The sequence below is a fragment of the Aquarana catesbeiana genome, linkage group LG04 (assembly GCF_042186555.1).
Source record: "Aquarana catesbeiana isolate 2022-GZ linkage group LG04, ASM4218655v1, whole genome shotgun sequence".
NCBI lineage: Eukaryota > Metazoa > Chordata > Amphibia > Anura > Ranidae > Aquarana > Aquarana catesbeiana.
In genome coordinates, this window is record NC_133327.1 from 291,507,933 (window position 1) to 291,526,112 (window position 18,180).

The 18,180-nt window shown below is 45.0% G+C and overlaps 1 protein-coding gene across 1 annotated transcript in view; it reads left to right on the forward strand.

Annotated features, from left to right (window-relative positions):
- HCRTR2 (hypocretin receptor 2) overlaps window positions 1-18,180 on the forward strand; it is a 212,702-nt gene that overhangs the window by 114,373 nt on the left and 80,149 nt on the right. Inside the window, exon 2 of the mRNA XM_073629116.1 lies at window positions 13,311-13,489. Within this exon, the coding sequence (XP_073485217.1) occupies window positions 13,311-13,489 (179 nt within the window). The remainder of the gene's footprint in view (window positions 1-13,310; window positions 13,490-18,180) is intronic.

Consider the following 18,180-nt stretch of genomic DNA (forward strand, 5'->3'; position numbering starts at 1 on the left):
CAGGCAAGCCAGGTAGGTGATTCAGTGATCTGCAGTGCATAAAGATATATATACAGTCTCCTACATATATATCCACTGCATTCTAGTCTAGCTAAGCCTATACCTGACTGCAGGCCATTCCTGGTGTAATGTTTCTAGTAAACTTAAGGCGGTGTTTTGCTAATCCAATTTTACAGCATGTCTAGAAGCCCACCAAGGAAAGGCAGACGCTCACAGGCCACTAAAAGAGGGCAAGCAGGCTCTGTGTCTACAGCCAACAGTGCTGGTCATGGACACGGTGCATCCTCAGCACTTGGCCGTGGGGCACGCTTGTCCTTTTTTTCAACAGTTGGCCGTGTTGAGCCATACCATGCAGAAGAGTTGGTAGAGTGGATCACAAAGCCTTCCTCCTCCTCCTCATCCTCTGTCACCCAGGCTATGAGAAGTTTGGCTGACAGTGCAGCTGCCAAAGCTGCCTATTCCATCGGCTTAATGGCATCAGTCACTACTTCCCTAGACCCACCATCATGTTCTGAGGAGTCCCCCAAACTGTTCGACCACAGTGTCGGGTACATCCTGCAGGAGGATGTGCAGCGTTTTGAAGGCTCCGATGATGGTACCCAGGTTGAGGATGAGGCAGTAACGTGAGCCCAGAGAGAGGGGGTGTCCAAGAAGGACAAGAAACTGGCAGTCATGTTCCCCCAGCTGCAGCATACTGCCAGGTTTGCTCCAGTGGCAAGGAGGGAGGGGATGATGAGGTCACTGACTCTATGTGGGTGCCTGATAAGAGAGAGGAGGAGGAGGAGGATGCACATCTCCAACGAAGCAGGATGTCCTCCAGGGGCCAACTTAAGGACAGCCAACAGACTGCATCACACCGCAGAGCTCTGCATGTGCAGGGCACTGCTGACTCCACGTGTTTTTTCAAAAGTTCTTTGGTGTGGGCCTTTTTTGAGACATGTGCAGCAGATCGCACCATTGCTGTTTGCAACATATGTCTGAAGCGTATTAAGCGTGGCCAAAACAGCAGCCGCTTGGGCACCACATGCTTGACCAGACATATGTCGAGCTCCTATGCAGTCCATGGGCAACAGTACTTAAAAGACCCACACCAAAGAACAAGGCAGACCTCTCCTTGCTCCTCATCAGCTGGGAACTCCAACCCCACTATACCTTCAGTCCTCTCAGAGACCTGCACTGAGAGGAATGAAGGTGTAGAATTAGGTGTCCCAAGCACTTGCGGGCAATCTGCTAGCAGTACACCTAAATCCGATTGTAGCAGGCAAATTTCTCTACCCCATTTGCTAAATCGTCGAAAGAAATTTGGTCCCAGCCATCCACATGCTCAAGGGCTGAATGCTAGTTTGGCTAAATTTCTAGCACTCCAACTGCTGTCTTTTCAGCTGATAGACTCTGCCCCCTTATGAGAATTTGTGGAATGTGCGGTACCTAAGTGGCAGGTTCCAAAACGCCATTTTTTTTCTCGGAAGGCCATTCCGGCTCTCTACCGGCATGTGGAAGGCAATGTCTTGGCCTCGTTGGACAGGGCAGTCAGTGTTAAGGTGCATATTACCGCTGACTCATTGTCCGACAGGCATGAACAGGGACGTTACCTTTCTTTCACGGTGCACTGGGTAACTCTGCTGGCAGTTGGGAAGGATGCAGGACAGGGTGCAGTAATGTTGGAGCTTGTTCCGCCACCACACCTCCAAAATGCTGGTAGTGGTGATTCTGCCACACCTCTTTCCTCCCCCCCTCCTCTTCTTATTCCTCTATGGCCCCTCCTGTGAAGATTTATTCTCGCAACCAGAGGTGCTCCGTAGGCGTTCTAGGGGCTACGCAAGCACTCAAGCAAAAAGATGCCATGCGGTGCTTGAGTTGGTCTGCTTAGGGGACAGGAGCCACATTGGGGCAGATATTCTGACAGCTCTGCAGGGGAAGGTTCAGGGGTGGTTGATGCTACGCCAGCATCAGCCAGGAATGGTGGTTTGTGACAATGGCACCAACCTCCTCTCTGCCCTCTGACAGGGACACTTCACCCATGTTCTTTGTTTGGCTCACGTCCTTAATTTGGTGGTGCAGCGGTTCTTGTGCAGTTACCCGGGCTTACAGGATCTCCTGAGGCAGGCCAGGAAAGTCTGTGGGCATTTCCTCTGGTCATATAATGCCAGTGCTCGGCTGGCTGACCTTAAAAAAAAATGCAACCTGCCCAAGAACCGCCTCATCTGTGAAATGCCCACCAGGTGGAACTCAAAGTTGGCCATGCTGCAGCACCTGGACAAGCAGCAGAGGGCCATCAATGAGTACCTGTGCGAGTATGGCACCAGGACAGGGTCAGGGGAGCTTGGCTTTTTTCCCCACGCCAGTGGGCCATGATCAGGGATGCATGCACTGTCCTGTCACCATTTGAGGAGGCCACGAGGATGGTGAGCAGTGACAGTGCATGCATCAGTGATACTGTCCCTCTTGTCTTCCTGTTGGAGCACACGCTGCATGGAATAATGGAAAGGGCACTTGAGGCAGAACAGAGGAAGGAAGCGGAGGACTTCCTTACCTCTCAAGGCCCCCTTTATCCAGACAGTATTCCTGCAGGCCCCCCTATCACACAGGAGGAGGAGGAGGATTGTGTCAGCATGGAGGTGGAGCCTGGCACTCAGCATCAGCAGCAGTCTTCAAGGGATCGTTTTCAGTCCCCAGAAACTCATGGACTTGTACATGGCTGGGAGGAGGTGGCTGCGGATCATGTCCTCCTTAGTGACCCAGAGGACTCCGGACCGAATGCCTCTGCAAACCTATGCTGAATGGACTCCCTGATCCAGCAAAGCCTGCGAAAGGAACCCTGGATTTATGGTATCAAGGAGAGGGATCAGTACTGGCTGGCAACTCTTCTTGATCCACGTTACAAGGGTAAGGTTGCAGAACTTATCCAGCCTTCGCAGAGGGAGCAGAGGATGAAACATCTTCAGGAGGTCTTGCAGAAAGGTTTGTGCAAGGCGTTTTCAGAGCCTGGGAGGTTACAATTTCCTGGTCCTCCTGGACAACGTGTTGCTGAGGCTTCGGTCAGTCACAGAAGAAGCGGTGGAGAAGGTGGCCGTCTGACCGATGCGTTCAGACAATTTTTTAGTCCGCAGCCCCAAGGTCTGATCGGTTCCAGCAGCAGGGCTTGTTCCTGCGCCAACTAGAGTATCTGTGAGGGGCTGTAGTGTTATGGCACCAGCACCAGTGCCTAAAGCCCAATTTTTCTGCCCCTGTTTAACAGGGGCATGTAATTACAATTTTTGCTGTAATATTTTGCAGCAGGGCATGTTCCTGCGCTCAACTAGAGTATCTGTGAGGGTTTGCAGTGTTGTGGCACCAGCACCAGTGCCTAAAGCCCAATTTTTCTGTCCCTGTTTAACAGGGGCATGTAATTACAATTTTTTCTGTAATATTTTGCAGCAGAGCTCATTCCTGCACTCAACTAAAGTATCTGAGGGGTTGTAGTCTTGTGGCACCAGCACGGGTGCCTAAGGCCCAATTTTTCTGCCCCGTTTAACAGGGGCGTATAATTACAATTTTGCTTTAATATTTCGCAGCAGGGCCCATTCCTGTGCTCAACAAGAGTATCCGTGAGGCTTTAGAGTGTAGTGTCATCACCACCACCGCCGCCTAAGGCCCAATTTTTCCACCCCTATTTAACAGGGGCACGTAATTACAATTATTGATCTAATATTTCACAGCAGGGTTCGTTCCTGTGCTCAACAACAGAATCTGTGAGGGGTTACAGTGTTGTAGCACCACCACCACTGCCTAAGACCTATTTTTTCTGCCGCTGTTTAGCAGGGGCATGTAATTACAATTTTTGATCTAATATTTCACAACAGGGCCCATTTCTGCGCCCACCAAGAGTAACTGTGAGGGCTTACAGTGTTGTGGCAACACCACCACACCACCACCAAAGGCCCAATTTTTCTGCCCTGTTCAACAGGGGCATGTAATTACAATTCTTGATATAATATTTCACAGCAGGGCCCATTCCAGCACCCACCAAGAGTAACTGTGAGGGCTTACAGTGTTCTGGTACCACCAACACCCAAGGCCCAAATTTCTGCAGAGTATATAGTGAAGGTCTTACAGTGTTCTGGTACATGGTATATAGTGAAGGTCATATAGTATATACAGGCGGTCCCCTACTTTCAAACATCTGACTTACAAACGACTCCTACTTAAAAATGGAGGGAGACAACAGGAAGTGAGAAGAAATCTACCCCTAGGAAGGGAAATTAATATAATATGGGAAAAAGGTGTGTCCACTGATGCTTTATCACCAGTCCTTGAAAAATCCCAAATTTTCAAAATCTAATTTGTCATTGGGACAGAAAGTGAGGTGAAATCTTCTGAACACGGGCACAGACAGCAAAATAAATGTTACAGGGGTGATGATAACCCTTCCCTACGTTATCCAAAAAGCTTAAAAATAGATTTTTTGGCTGGAGCTACACTTAAAAAATGTACCTGTTCCAAAAATCAACAAATCTATCCTATCTTGTTTGTAACCCAGGGACCGCCTGTACACTGCTGTTCAGAATATATAGGGCCTGGGGGCCTCACGCCTTTTCTTTTTTTAATTTGGGTGCGGGGTTTCCCTTAATATCCATACAAGACCCAAAGGGCCTGGTAATGGGCTGGGGGTTACCCATGCCATTTTTCTCAATAGTTTTCATCCATATTGCCGGGACCCGACATTACATTACAGCCGCAAGCAGTTTAACAACTTGCTGCACGCCCACCGTCATATGACGGCGGGACGGTGCAGCTGTTATCCTGGGGCACCGTCATATGACGGCGCTGCCTTCCAGGATCCCTAGAGGGGCGCGCGCGCGCCCGCCGTGTCACTCGAGTCCCAGCAATGTCCGCCGGGCACCCACGATTGCCCGGTAACCGAGCAGGACCGTGGATCTGTGTATGTAAACACACAGATCCACGTCCTGTCAGATGGGAGGAGACCGATGGTGTGTTCCTTCTACAGAGGAACACCGATCGGTCTCCTCCCCTTGTGAATCCCCTCCCCCCACAGTTAGAATCACTCCTTAGGAACACATTTAACCCTACAGCACCCCCTCCTGGTTAACCCCTTTATTGCCAGTCACATTTATACAGTAATCAGTGCATTTTTATAGCACGGATCACTGTATAAATGTGAATGGTTCCAAAAATGTGTCAAAATTGTCCAATGTGTCCGCCGCAATATCGAAGTCACAATAAAAATCGCAGATCGCCGCCATTACTAGTAAAAAAAAAATAATAATAAAAATGCTATAAATCTATCCCCTTATTTTGTAGACGCTATAACTTTTGCGCAAACCAATAAATATACGCTTATTGTGATATTTTTTACCAAAAATATGTAGAAGAATACATATCGGCCTAAACTGAGGAAAAAATTTGTTTAAGAAAAAAATTTGGATATTTATTATAGCAAAAAGTAAAAAATATTGTGTTTTTTCAAACTTGTCAATTTTGTTTTGTTTATAGCTCAAGAAATAAAAACTGCAGGGGTGATAAAATACCACCAAAAGACAGCTCTATTAGTGGGGAAAAAATGATTAAAATTTCATTTGGGTACAGTGTTGTATGACCGCGCAATTGTTATTCAAAGTGTGACAGGGCTGAAAGCTGAAAATTGGCTTGGGCAGGAAGGGGGTGAAAATGCCCTCTATGGAAGTGGTTAAAATGACTTTTATTCCTTTAGAAAAGTCATTTCCTGACGCCTTCATGGCAGCACACACTGGGTTGTGACTCTGCCCCCACAACCTGACAGGATTGGTTTAGCTATAAAAGTTTAAGAGAGATGACCCCCACCATTCTCTTTTTTATCCTCACCTGACAAGATGGTTGGACATTGCAGAGCCTCTTACCGCATCACCCCAGCAGGTTCAAGCCTCTCCTATTTGGAAGTCCCTCCTGTACAGTCTCTAAAAGGAGCTTCTATGGAGGGAGCCCCCACTCTGGTGGTCTCAGGGGCAGCAACATGGATCATCTGGCACATAGTAAGCTTTAAAGAAGCTTCAAGTATTGCAGTGGTCTCCACTTTTCTTTTCTCTTTCTCTTGCAATCATTTTTTCACCCCTTTTTTATTTTCTGTATTTTTTCCTATGTTCTGCCTGGAACCTGTAGTCCCACAGCGCTCGGGGCATGCATTATGGCTGCCGCGCGTCTCGTCCCGCATTGCGCATTCGCGGGGGAGAGAGATGGGGACGTCCTACCCTTTTGCCAGCTTCCAATATGGCGCCGGAGCCGTCGCGACGCTTCTGCGCATGCGCGGAGCGTCATTTTTGCCGCGACGGCGGCGGTTTATTTAAAAAAGGGCTCTGGCTTCTAAAAAAATAGCAGTTTGGTGTTCTGCTCATTTCTACTAGCACCTTTTTGGCATCTTTGATCAATATTCCCCCTGGGATCTGGTAAGTGCCTTTATCCTCCTTGATTCATCGTTACAAGGGTTTTTCTTATAAAAAAAAAAAAAATAATAATAATAATTAAAATTGAAAATGTATTATTATTGTCTAGGTATAGATATATATGTATATATTTGTCTTCCTCTTTAACCCCTTCCAGACCTTTCTGTTCCTGCCTGCTTTCTTCCTCTCTGCTCATGGAGACCACTGCCCAAGCAGACCATCCACGACCAATAAGGTAAGGGGCTGTCCGTATTTTATGGTAAGTATTGAAGAGAGAAAAAAAAGAGCGCACATCTTCTGACAAGACTCCTTCTAACAGTCCTTCCAGGTCTGAATCAAGACGCAAGGAAAGGTCAAACCATACCTCAAGCAGAAGATCCCGCAGAAGCCGATCACGCTCCTCATCTTGTCACAGGCACTCACGCCGTAGCCATTCTCGTCATGGCCACTCACGCCACAGTCATTCTCGACGTAGCCAATCTCATCATAGAAGATCACCTTCATCACGAAAGAAAGAGAATCAGACGTCAGAGAAGTAACTGACCTGATTCGGGAGTCAGTCAAAGAATCTATAATGGAGTCAACTGCACCCCTGCCGGCCAGGTCAGAACCAGGTACCTCCATGGCTCCTCCTCGCTCAACGATCGAGGTAGGGACAGAACCAGAATCCCCTTCAGAGAACAAAGATCCAGAAGTGCCAACAGGTTTTGACTTCACCTTGGTCGAACCTTTTGCAAAATCTGTCAAAGAGGCCATAGGTTGGGAAGAATCTGAGGAAGCACCTCATAAAACGCGGAAATATTTTCCAAACCTGAAGAGGGATCCAGAAACCTTCCCTTTCATTGAGGAATTGAATGATTTGATCAAGGATGAATGGGAAATATCCGACAAGAGGCCTAACCTAAACAATAGACTTGCAAAAATGTATCCTTTAAAAGAACCTAAAGTCACCTCCTTAATTAATGCTCCGGTTGTGGATGCCTCCTTGATGCGTCTGGCAAGGCATGTCACTCTACCCATTGAAGATGCTGTCTCCTTCTGTGACGTCCTGGATCAGAAAATTGACCTAGAACTCAAAAAAGCCTACTCCACAGCAGGGGGTGCTTGTAGACCAGCAGTCACCACAGCAGCAGTTGGTAGAGCCATCTCGGGCTGGACTGTCAATATTGAGAAATCTCTTCAGGGGGAGGTAGACTTACAGAAGGTAATTACGTCTCTACAGGAACTTAAATTAGCAGGCGATTTTATCGCAGAAGCCTCCGTGGACATTATTAGGTGCTCGGCCCGGACAATGTTAGCAAGACGAGCTCTGTGGCTAAAACCCTGGGTAGCCGACGCAGCATCGAAAACAAATTGGTGCAGAATTCCCTATGATGGTTCCAATCTCTTTGGCTCCAAATTGGATACAGCAATTTCTAAGGTGACAGGGGGAAAATCGGGCCTCATTCCCTCTGACAGAAGACCCAAGAGACCAAGAGGTCCTGCTTACAAAGGTAACCTTCCCGAAAGGTACAGAGAAGCCAAAACCTACAGACCAGGCAAAGAGTTTAAGAGGAACTCGAACACACAGTCATCCTTCCTGAGGATGCGGAAAACCAAGGCCACCCCTTCTATCGAGCAGCAGAAGTCCTTTTGAAGGTACGCCCGCCCATCCTCCAAGGGTGGGCGCCAGACTAAAAAGATTCACACAAATATGGTCAGAAAACATCAGGGACCATTGGACCATTTCTACAATCAAGTACGGTCACAGGTGGAGATTCCTGAACGAGATCCCCAGGAACCACTTTCTGCCAACCAAACTCCTGTCTTCTCCAGACAAGAGAAGGATCCTTCTGAAATACATAATGAAATTAAAACAAAAGGAGGCAATCCTGGAGGTTCCACTATGTCAAAAAGGCAGAGGATTTTACTCCCCTCTGTTTTTGGTAAAAAAGAAAACAGGGGATTTACGGCCAGTGCTGGACTTAAAGAGACTAAACAAAAACATCAAATTAGAAACCTTCAAGATGGAAAGCCTACAGTCCATACTATTAGCGGTGAATCTAGGAGACTGGATGCTGTCCGTAGACTTATCAGACGCCTATCTTCACATCCCAATACATCCTGCTTTTCAAAGATTTCTCCGCTTTTCAATCAAACAACATCACTTCCAGTTCCAATGCCTACCCTTCGGCATCTCATCAGCTCCCAGGACCTTCACCAAAGTTCTTCTGCCTCTCATCGCATACCTCAGGGAAAGAGGTCTAAGAGTACATCATTATCTGGATGATATACTTCTTCTAGCAGAAAGTCGCCAGGTCTTGATACAACACAGAGAGATCCTACTATCAACTCTGCAAAATTTTGGTTGGCTAGTGGACTGGCAGAAAAGCAAGCTTCAGCCCACTCAGAAGATGATTTTTCTAGGTGCAGAACTAGACACCATCCAGAACAGAGTACAGCTTCCTCAGGAGAAAATCATGCCCCCGATTCAGAAAATTCAGAGGCTAATCTCAGTTACACACTTACCAGCCAGAGTATGTATGAGTGTCCTGGGCTCCATGTCTGCAACTCTGCCCATGATCCAGTGGTCCCAACGGCACTCAAGAATCTTACAGAATTCCTTTCTGAGGCAGTGGAATGGAGTATCAATGCTTCAGAGAATCTACATACACAGGTATGTGAAACAATCGATGTGGTGGTGGACACGATCCAGAAATCTCAAGAGATACAAACCTCTAGTTCCTCCACAGCCAGAGGTGATCATTTTCGGATGCCAGCCAGAGGGGATGGGGAGCTCATTACCAAAATCTAGCAGCCCAAGGGCAGTGGAAGTTTCAAGCCCATGGGATAGTATCCAATATACTAGAGCTCAGAGCGGCTTTTCAGGCACTTCTGGCCTTCACTCCATACCTGGTGGGGAAAAACGTTGTGATCCGAATGGACAACAGAGTCACTGTAGCATATATCCAGAGGCAAGGGGGTACGAGGAGTCGCACTTTAATGCAGGAGGTACGCCCTATCATGGAATGGGCTCAAGTGCACCTAATAGACCTGAAAGCGGTATATGTCCCAGCAGCTCAGAACATGCTGGCCGACTATTTGAGCAGGGAACTTCTCTCAAACAATGAGTGGTCATTGAGCCAACGGGCCTTTTCCCTTCTTTCAAGAACTTGGGGAGTACCAGAGATCGACCTAGCAGCTACGCCTGCAAACACCAAATGTCGGAGATTCCTGTCAAGAGCAGCCTTCCCATCGGCCGAGGGGATGGATTGTCTGACCCATCCGTGGAATTTCAAACTGGGTTACATTTTTCCACCAGTACCCTTAATTGCGAGGTTCCTATCCAGGCTTCGGAAATCATCGGCGACAGTAATAGCCATAATTCCTTTTTGGCCAAGGAGGCCGTGGTTCACAACCCTACTACAACTCAGCCTACAACAACCGCTTCCTCTCCCAGTAACATCGGACCTCCTGTCCCAGGGTCAATTTCTACACCCAGCTCCAGAAAAAGTTACACTTGACAGCATGGAAATTGAAAGGACTCGGCTGTTAGAACAGGAATGCTCGCAGGAGGTAATTTCTACTCATCTACAGGCTAGAAAAAGCACCACCAACAAGACATACTCGCAAGTATGGAATAGGTTTTGTTCTCTGGTTCAACAAAAAAAATGGAACCCAGTATCACCAGAGCCACCACAAGTTCTGGAATTCCTTCAGTTGGGTATTTCCAAAGGCTTAAGCTCAAGTACTCTTAAAGTCCAGATTTCTGCCCTTTCGGCTAAAACAGGCACTAGATGGGCACTACATCCTCTAGTGATTCAGTTCATGAAGGCTTGCTTAAAAATCAGACCTCCAAAGAAACCCACATTTCCAGCATGGAATCTCTCTACAGTACTCGATGCATTATCTAAACCTCCTTTTTGGCCGATTGAGTCAATTTCACTTTGGAACCTGACTTTGAAGGTAACTTTCCTTATCGCCATTACATCTGCGAGAAGTTTCAGAACTTAAAGCACTACTGATAACAGAACCTTACCTTGTACTCTATCCCGGAACATTTCACTCCCAAGGTATCATCTTCTTTTCATTATAATCAGGATATCAACCTTCCATCCATTACTAACGACCAGGGTGAACCTCATGCATTGGATGTTAAAACTATCATTACCAGCTATTTGGAAGCTACAGCTTCTTTCAGAAAATCGGATACTCTTCTCATAATCCCTCACGGTCCTAGGAAGGGTCATCCAGCAACTTCCCGAACAATCGCATCCTGGCTGGTCAACACCATTAAAAAGGCATATTCGTCTCAGCAGCTAGCCATCCCAGAAGGCATCAGGACACACTCAACCAGGGCAGTGGCAACTTCATGGGCAGCATACTGCAGGGTTTCACCAGAAACAATCTGTAAGGCAGCAACCTGGTCGTCAAGACATACATTTACTTCTCACTACAAAATTGACTCTGCGCAACTAACTACAGCGGACTTTGGCAGATCCGTTATTACAGCCAATTCCACAGCTCTTTAGAATAATAAAACTTTAATTTTTTGCACCCTCCCGACTGGCGAGTTATTTCCCAGTGTGTGCTGCCATGAAGGCGTCAGGAAAATGGAAAATTGTATACTCACCTTTCCGTAATTTTCCTTTCCTGGCGCATCTTCATGGCAGCACACAGATTGCCACCCTGTCTTAGATGATATATACAGAGAATGGTGGAGGTCATCTCTCTTCAACTTTTATAGCTAGACCAATCCTGTCAGGTTGTGGGGGCGGAGTCACAACCCAGTGTGTGCTGCCATGAAGATGCGTCAGGAAAGGAAAATTACGGAAAGGTGAGTATACAATTTTCCATTTTTGTGCAAGGACTGTGCTAAACATGGGAAACATGTGCCACTTTACAGGCATACTATAAACACCCCCCAGGTACGATATTTAAAGGAATATTTCACTTTTATTTTTACACTTTAAGCATCAATAAAATCACAGCTCCCGAAAAAACTGGCGATTTTAAAACTTTCTTTTGCATTGATACATGTCCCCTGGGGCAGGATCCAGGTCCCCAAACCCTTTTTAGGACAATAACTTGCATATTAGCCTTTAAAATTCGCACTTTTGAATTCTTACTTTCGAGTCACATAGACTTTAGCGGTGTTTGAATGTTCACGCAAACTTTTGGTCCGTTCACATGTTCTGGATGTGAACTGAACCAGGGGGTGTTCAGCTCATGCCTGATACTGGGATTGGCATGGCAGTGTTCAGGGACACATGTGACATAAGAAATGCGTACCCAATGGGAGGGCTGTGTTTACCCACCTGGGGATGCACAGGTGTTCTCTGTATCAGCATGCAGGCAGTCCCATTTATGTTGGAATGCATTGGCTGCACAGACACAACTACTGCTCCCAATCTGACATCCATACAGTTGAGTATCCCCAAACTCACACTGTCTGTGTTGAGGGTTTGCACCCAGCAAGGTGCAAAATTGAGATTGGGAGCAGCAGCTGTGTCCATGCAGCCACTGTGTGCTAAAAGACATGAATTGGACTACCTGCACAGGGAGGCACAGGACACCTGTGCATCCCCATGTGGGTAAACATGGCCCTCAGACAGGATACAATGAGGCCTTATAGTGACACTGGGACTACTACAGGAATACTGGGGTTGATTTACTAAAACTGGAGAGTGAAATATATTGTGCAACTGTGCATGGTAGCCAATCAGCTTCTAACTTCAGCTTGTTCAATTGAGCTAATTGGTTTGTGTACAGAGCTGAACCAGATTTTTCACTCTCCAGTTTTAATAAATCAACCCCTGTGTGACTGGCTGCACTGGTGTAGTGAGTGCATAAGGGCTTGATTAGTTGAGACATATTTTTACTCAACCGTTCCCACTTTAGCTGGAAAGGTAGCGGCCGGAGGTGAACAAAGCAGGAATTATACCTCCTGTCATGCTTGGCAGGCACTACTGCACATTGAGTGCAACCCATTCAAGTGATTGGGGCTGCACTGTAACTGCCCCACAACTGTGCACAACACACATAGTTATGGTGCAGTAGTCCAGAATTTAGGGGGTTAAAACTGTTTCTGAAGAGCAATCTGAATGTGGTATGTTCTTCAGAGGGCACTGCAGGTGTGAAGAATCTTAATTTTTTTATATCATTTTTTTATTGTTTTATTATTCATTTTTTTACGTTTAAAAAAGTAAAAAAAAAAAGGATCTCTATCAACAGAGCAGTGCACAAGGAAGCTCCCGTCCAGCCTTTTATATATAGTTGCTGGGCAGGAAATGGTTAATGTGTAAAACCATTGATGTTCACACATCAAGTAAATATTATAGAAGAAAATATTTAGCATTAAATAAAGCCTATTCTTGATCCAGTGCTGTGCACAAGAGCAGCGTCTCTCTCTGCTCTCTCCCTCCTCTCTAGGCAGATTGATAGGTAGATGTCAATCAAATTCTGTGATGATGGGCATTTGGGGACAAGGGGATGAGCTACACTGTCTGTGTCTATAGACTCAGATAGCGTGGCTGGTGATCAAGCCCACACGACTGCCCCAATAAAAAGTGATTTATTATGGTGGGCACTCGCTGAAGAGGAAGAGCCAGGAGCACCAATGGGGGACCCCAGAGGAAGATCATCAGGGCTGCTCTGTGCAAAGCCATTGCACAGAGCAGGTAAGTATGACGTTTATTATTTACTTTTTTTTTTTTTAAATGTGAAGATTTGCAAACACTTTGAAAATGCAAAGACAATCTTTATGGATGATATGCTGTGTGTTTAACATTTTCTATTTTGTTACATTGTGGATGTTTATATTTTTCTTATTTGGTTTGTATTTTGTATAGTTCCTTGAAAATAAACATTACTTTCATGTTCCAATTATATTTTAACACACATCTACAATGTTAGTTTGTGTTGCAGTGTGGAAGAATCATCACATGAGGACAGTCACCAACTATTTCATAGTCAACTTGTCTCTTGCAGACATTCTTGTCACTATCACTTGTCTTCCAGCAACCTTGGTAGTTGACATAACCGAAACTTGGTTTTTTGGAAAACCTCTCTGCAAAGTAATTCCTTATTTACAGGTATAGTTCATTCTTTTTGTGATGATAATATTTATAGTAGCTACATTTTATTAGGAAGAATCTTAGGAAAAATATGTTTTCTTTGCGCTAATTTATTCATATTATTGCAACATCCATTTTATTACTGAAAGTGGAAAATACTTTTATAATATATTAACATATTGTACCAGACTACCTGTTTGAAAAGCAAACTATTAGTTTTAGCATACCCCAAAATGTTTACTGTAGTGTGTATTTTTTTTTAAATTAGAGTGACAAGGGCTGGGGTGCAATGCATGCAACCCTTTATTAGTGCAATGTTTTGTTGGAAGTAGGAATGAGTATGAGTTTATTCATCTAAATAGTGAACTAATTTGATACTGCTGCAAGAACATCTAATCCTGTTGAAAATAAGCTTGACTGATATAATTGTTTAAGGAGAAAAAACATTCAAATGTATGTATACCCCTTTCTACATACCTCAGGTCAGGGGGTCACCTGGACTGGGATCCACAATTCACATTGGGCTGTGCAGCATTTTATTATTTCTCTGAGCTGGCTAGACTGAATATAACTGAGCTTACTTCATCTTTTCTCTCTAGGCCCTAATGAAGAAGCTGTCTCCATGCAGACTTGCAAGTAAATTAATTGTCCTTTGGGATCTATGAAGAATAGCTTGCCAGTACTGCGCAGCTAACAGGATGACCAGTGCTATGGCACTCAGTTTAGGTCATTCACTGATCTGAGGCATATGGAGGGGGTATATACTGTATAACATAGGTAGAGTGAAGGGGGGAGGGCTATCAGAGTTAAAGCACATGTATAAACCAAAAAAAAAAAAAGTTTTAGTTTTGGAAAGAGAAGAAACCATTAAAAACCCATTTAGTTTATTATTTGCTGCTGGTGTTCAATTAATGAGATTCCTTTCATTTCCTTTTCATAAGGCAGAACAGGAATTGTGTGGAATTGGCCTTCCCATCTATTTTTATCTCAGTGAAACCAGGATAAGCAGAGAACATGAATCCCCTGAGCAGGAAAGCAAACAGCAATAAAAATGAAAAAAATGCAAAAACAAAAAATGTGGAGACTTTTCTCATTTCAGTTCTCAGAGAAAAATCTTCTCTGGCACCCTGTTTATGAAGCGGAAAACATTTGTTCTCAGAAGGAGAAGAGATGAGGAGTTTTTCCTCTGAGAACACCTGAGATCTGAGTAGAAGGAGGAGGGCTGCCTGTGATCTCCTGAGACACCTGTGTGATTACAGAGCAGCTGAGTTTTAAAAGTGAACCAAAGTTAAAAAAGACCACGTAATTACATGAAAATATCAAGCACTGGCGCTTTTTTTAACTCATATTGTGGCACATTCTTTAAATGTGTGTTTTGGCCCTTTTTTATTGCTCATTTTGGCATTACTTACCTGCATTTTGCAGTTTTTTACATTAATTCACAATTCTGCCAACAATTCTGCATTGCTCAGATGTGAATGGGTCCTAAAAGGAAATACATTATAACTATACTGTGTGTTTGTATTGTGTGTGTGTGTGTGTGTATATATACATAAACATATATAGTTATTATTTATATCAATCTTTAAGCTTGCTATTGCTGATATGAGGAAGAAAGAAGCCTCATTCCTCACATCACAGCAGCTTCTCACCCATATTCTCTACCTCTGAGCTGGAGAATCTGGGACAGAGATATTTTACAGAGATGGCCAGTGAGATTTTCAGATCTCACGTTCATAAACTGGTCATCTGTGTAAAAGTGAATGACAGAAGTGTGTGTCCTGTGATGAGACGTGAAGAACATGTTCTCCACTCCTCATCTCAGCTCTGTTTGATAAACATACACCAAAGTGTGGTTGATTTACTAAAATGGAAGAGTTCAAAATCTGGTGCAGCACTGCATGGAAACTAATCAGATTCCAAGTTTTTTATTTTTCAAAGCTTAATTGAACAAGCTAAAGTTAGAAGCTGATTGGCTACCATGCACAGCTGCACCAGATTTTGCACTCTTCAGTTTTAGTAAATCAACCCCAGTGTGTTTTACACATAAAAAATAGATAAATCCTAAAACAAAACCGCAAATTGTCCATATAAAGTTTCACAAACTTCTTCCAAATGTGCAATAATCTCCAAAGTGTGTGAAACTTTATATGGGCAATTTTCGGTTGAAGTTCTTTTAGGATTTAGCACTTTTTTATGTGTAAAACTCACTTTACGGATACACATTCTGTGGTCTTTTTTGTAAGAATGCTGCACATTTTTTTGTTTTTTCATTTATGATTTGTATGTGAGTGAAACACGTCATTGTGCTAGCTGGCCCTTTGAGGGATAAAAGGCTACTCAAACACCATATACTGTAATGTATTTGCAAAAAAAAAATACACTGGGATTTTAACCCTTCCCTATGCTATTCTAAACTAAAAAAAAAAATGCTTTCCGTATACTTTGAGATGTGGGAAAATATTGTTACCTCTAAGATTAATATAAGACTCTCTGTTTTTGTAGTTTTTAGGTTTTGTGTAAAACATAGAAGGGTTACAGATTCTGTTATATTTTAATTGCCGTATGTGTGTCCCAAATGGAGACACAACAGGAAATTACATTTAAACTCTCAAAAACAAGGGTAAATCGGATATTTAACACTTTTCCTCAGAACAAGTGTCTCAATTGGAAGATATCAATCTCATCTCCCCAGTGACTGTAAACAAAAATATACATTTTGAATTTCCCTCTTATGGTGTTCCACACACTATTTAAAATGAAGGGCTGGCATTTACTTTAATACAATACCCTTCTTTCTGCCCCATAAGGCAGGATAAAGCATTTGACATTGGTAGCAAAACCAATTTCCTGACAGACTCCATGGCAGCATACGTATGGGTTAATCCCGCCTCTCATACCTCATAGGACCCCACTCCCATAAATCTTTGCTCCTAGCCAGAGGCCGTGTTCCTTTTTTGTCCTCCTCCTAGGACCAAGGTGTATCTTACCTTATGGATTTATCTACGGTCCGGTCCTGGCGTGCACGATTGTCCTGATGGCGGTTCTGGAGTCCAGCATTCCCGGCTATTAGCAGGGTGGAGACGGGCTATACATGCGATGCCATGAAGAGCTTCTATCCTCGCCATTGGCAGGCAAGCGGCATTGGGCCAAACGTCCTTGCTATTAGCAGGAGGCCCCCCTTACTGAAAGCCCGGTCGTGCAGTGGATGGTCGTTCCCAACCAGGAGGGACCAGGATCGTGCTGGGTGGTATCGTATACAGCCTTTGCCTTGCATATTTTGATGGCAGCAGTGTCTGTGTGTGTTTTGTTTGTCTTCCTGTATTCTCCTGTTATGGCGGCTGGAGCGCATCTGCGTCTCAGTCCGCCGGGTACTTCCGGTTTCTGTGCAGCGGCCAGCCTCGTCTGAAAACGAGACTTGGTTCGCGCACGCGCAGTTCCGGAGATAGAACGGCGATCACGCATGCGCGCGAGTTCCGCTGGATCACGCTGGGGGGCGTGGTGACGTCATCATCGGCGCCAAGTTTAAATAGCTGTCAAAATACAGCTATTACTTGGGATGATCTGCAGATGATACGGCGGCCTCCCGGTGCAGTGATTTGTATCTGCCAAGGTAGGAAGCTATGCTGCTGGCTGTCCAGCTCTCCTGTGTCCTCTGTTAGTGTTTCCTTGGCTGATTATGGATTTTCACTACAGGTATAGGTTTCTACTATGGACGTGTCACCGCCCCCCAGTGGCCAACCCTTGCGCTGCAGGTAGGAAATTTATCTTTCCTTCTGCTTGTATTCTTTTTTTTTTTTTTGGGTTGCTTTTCTATGGATTCTTTTTTTTTTTTTTTTCTCTTTTCTTGCTCAGCCCTTCTAGGTCTGAACATAGGTCCTCAGCACGCGAAGATACGGATCGTTCCAGATCACATCACCAACAATCTTCATCTAGTTCCAGACGCCCTAGTTCAGCTTCTAGGCGTCATAGTGAAGAGCCCAAGTCCACGTCCGGGCGTCATTCCTACCGCCATTCCAGTCGCTCTGAGAAGAGAGCTTGCTGGGGATGTAAAACTCAGGTCCCAGAGGGTAAATCCCTCTGTGAGCTATGTTTTTCCCGAGCTGCAAAAGAAAGGGGAGCAGAAGACCAGCAGGTAGAGGCCCTGGTCCGGAAAGTGGTTCAGGAATCTCTGATCAGAACGGATCCCATCCGCACAACTATTGCTCCCTCTGCTCCTACATTGGCTCCCGGCAGGGACGACCTTGGGGCTCCTGGTCCCTCCAGACGTAGTCCCTCTTTGAGTGAATCCTCGGAGAGTGAGGTTGAGATGGACGATCCTGGAGTGGGTTTTGATTTTTCCCTGGTACCACGGTTGGTCAAGGCTGTGAAGGATGCATTGAAATGGGAAGATCCAGTAGAAGCACCCTCTAAACAGAGGAAATACTTCAAACATCTGAAAAAGGATCGCCCAAATTTTTCCTTCCTGGGGGAACTCGGAGAAATCATTTCTGAGGAATGGGTTAAAGTCGAGAGGAAAAACTCGTTGATTTCAAAAGTGGCTAAAATGTATCCATTCAGGAGTGAAGAGGTTAAGCACCTAGAATCGGCTCCGCTCATTGATGCTGCTTTGATGAGGTTGGTGAGACATGTCACTCTCCCTCTCGAGGATACCGTCTCATTCAAGGATGGTCTAGAGAGGAAAATCGATACGGATCTTAAACGTATCT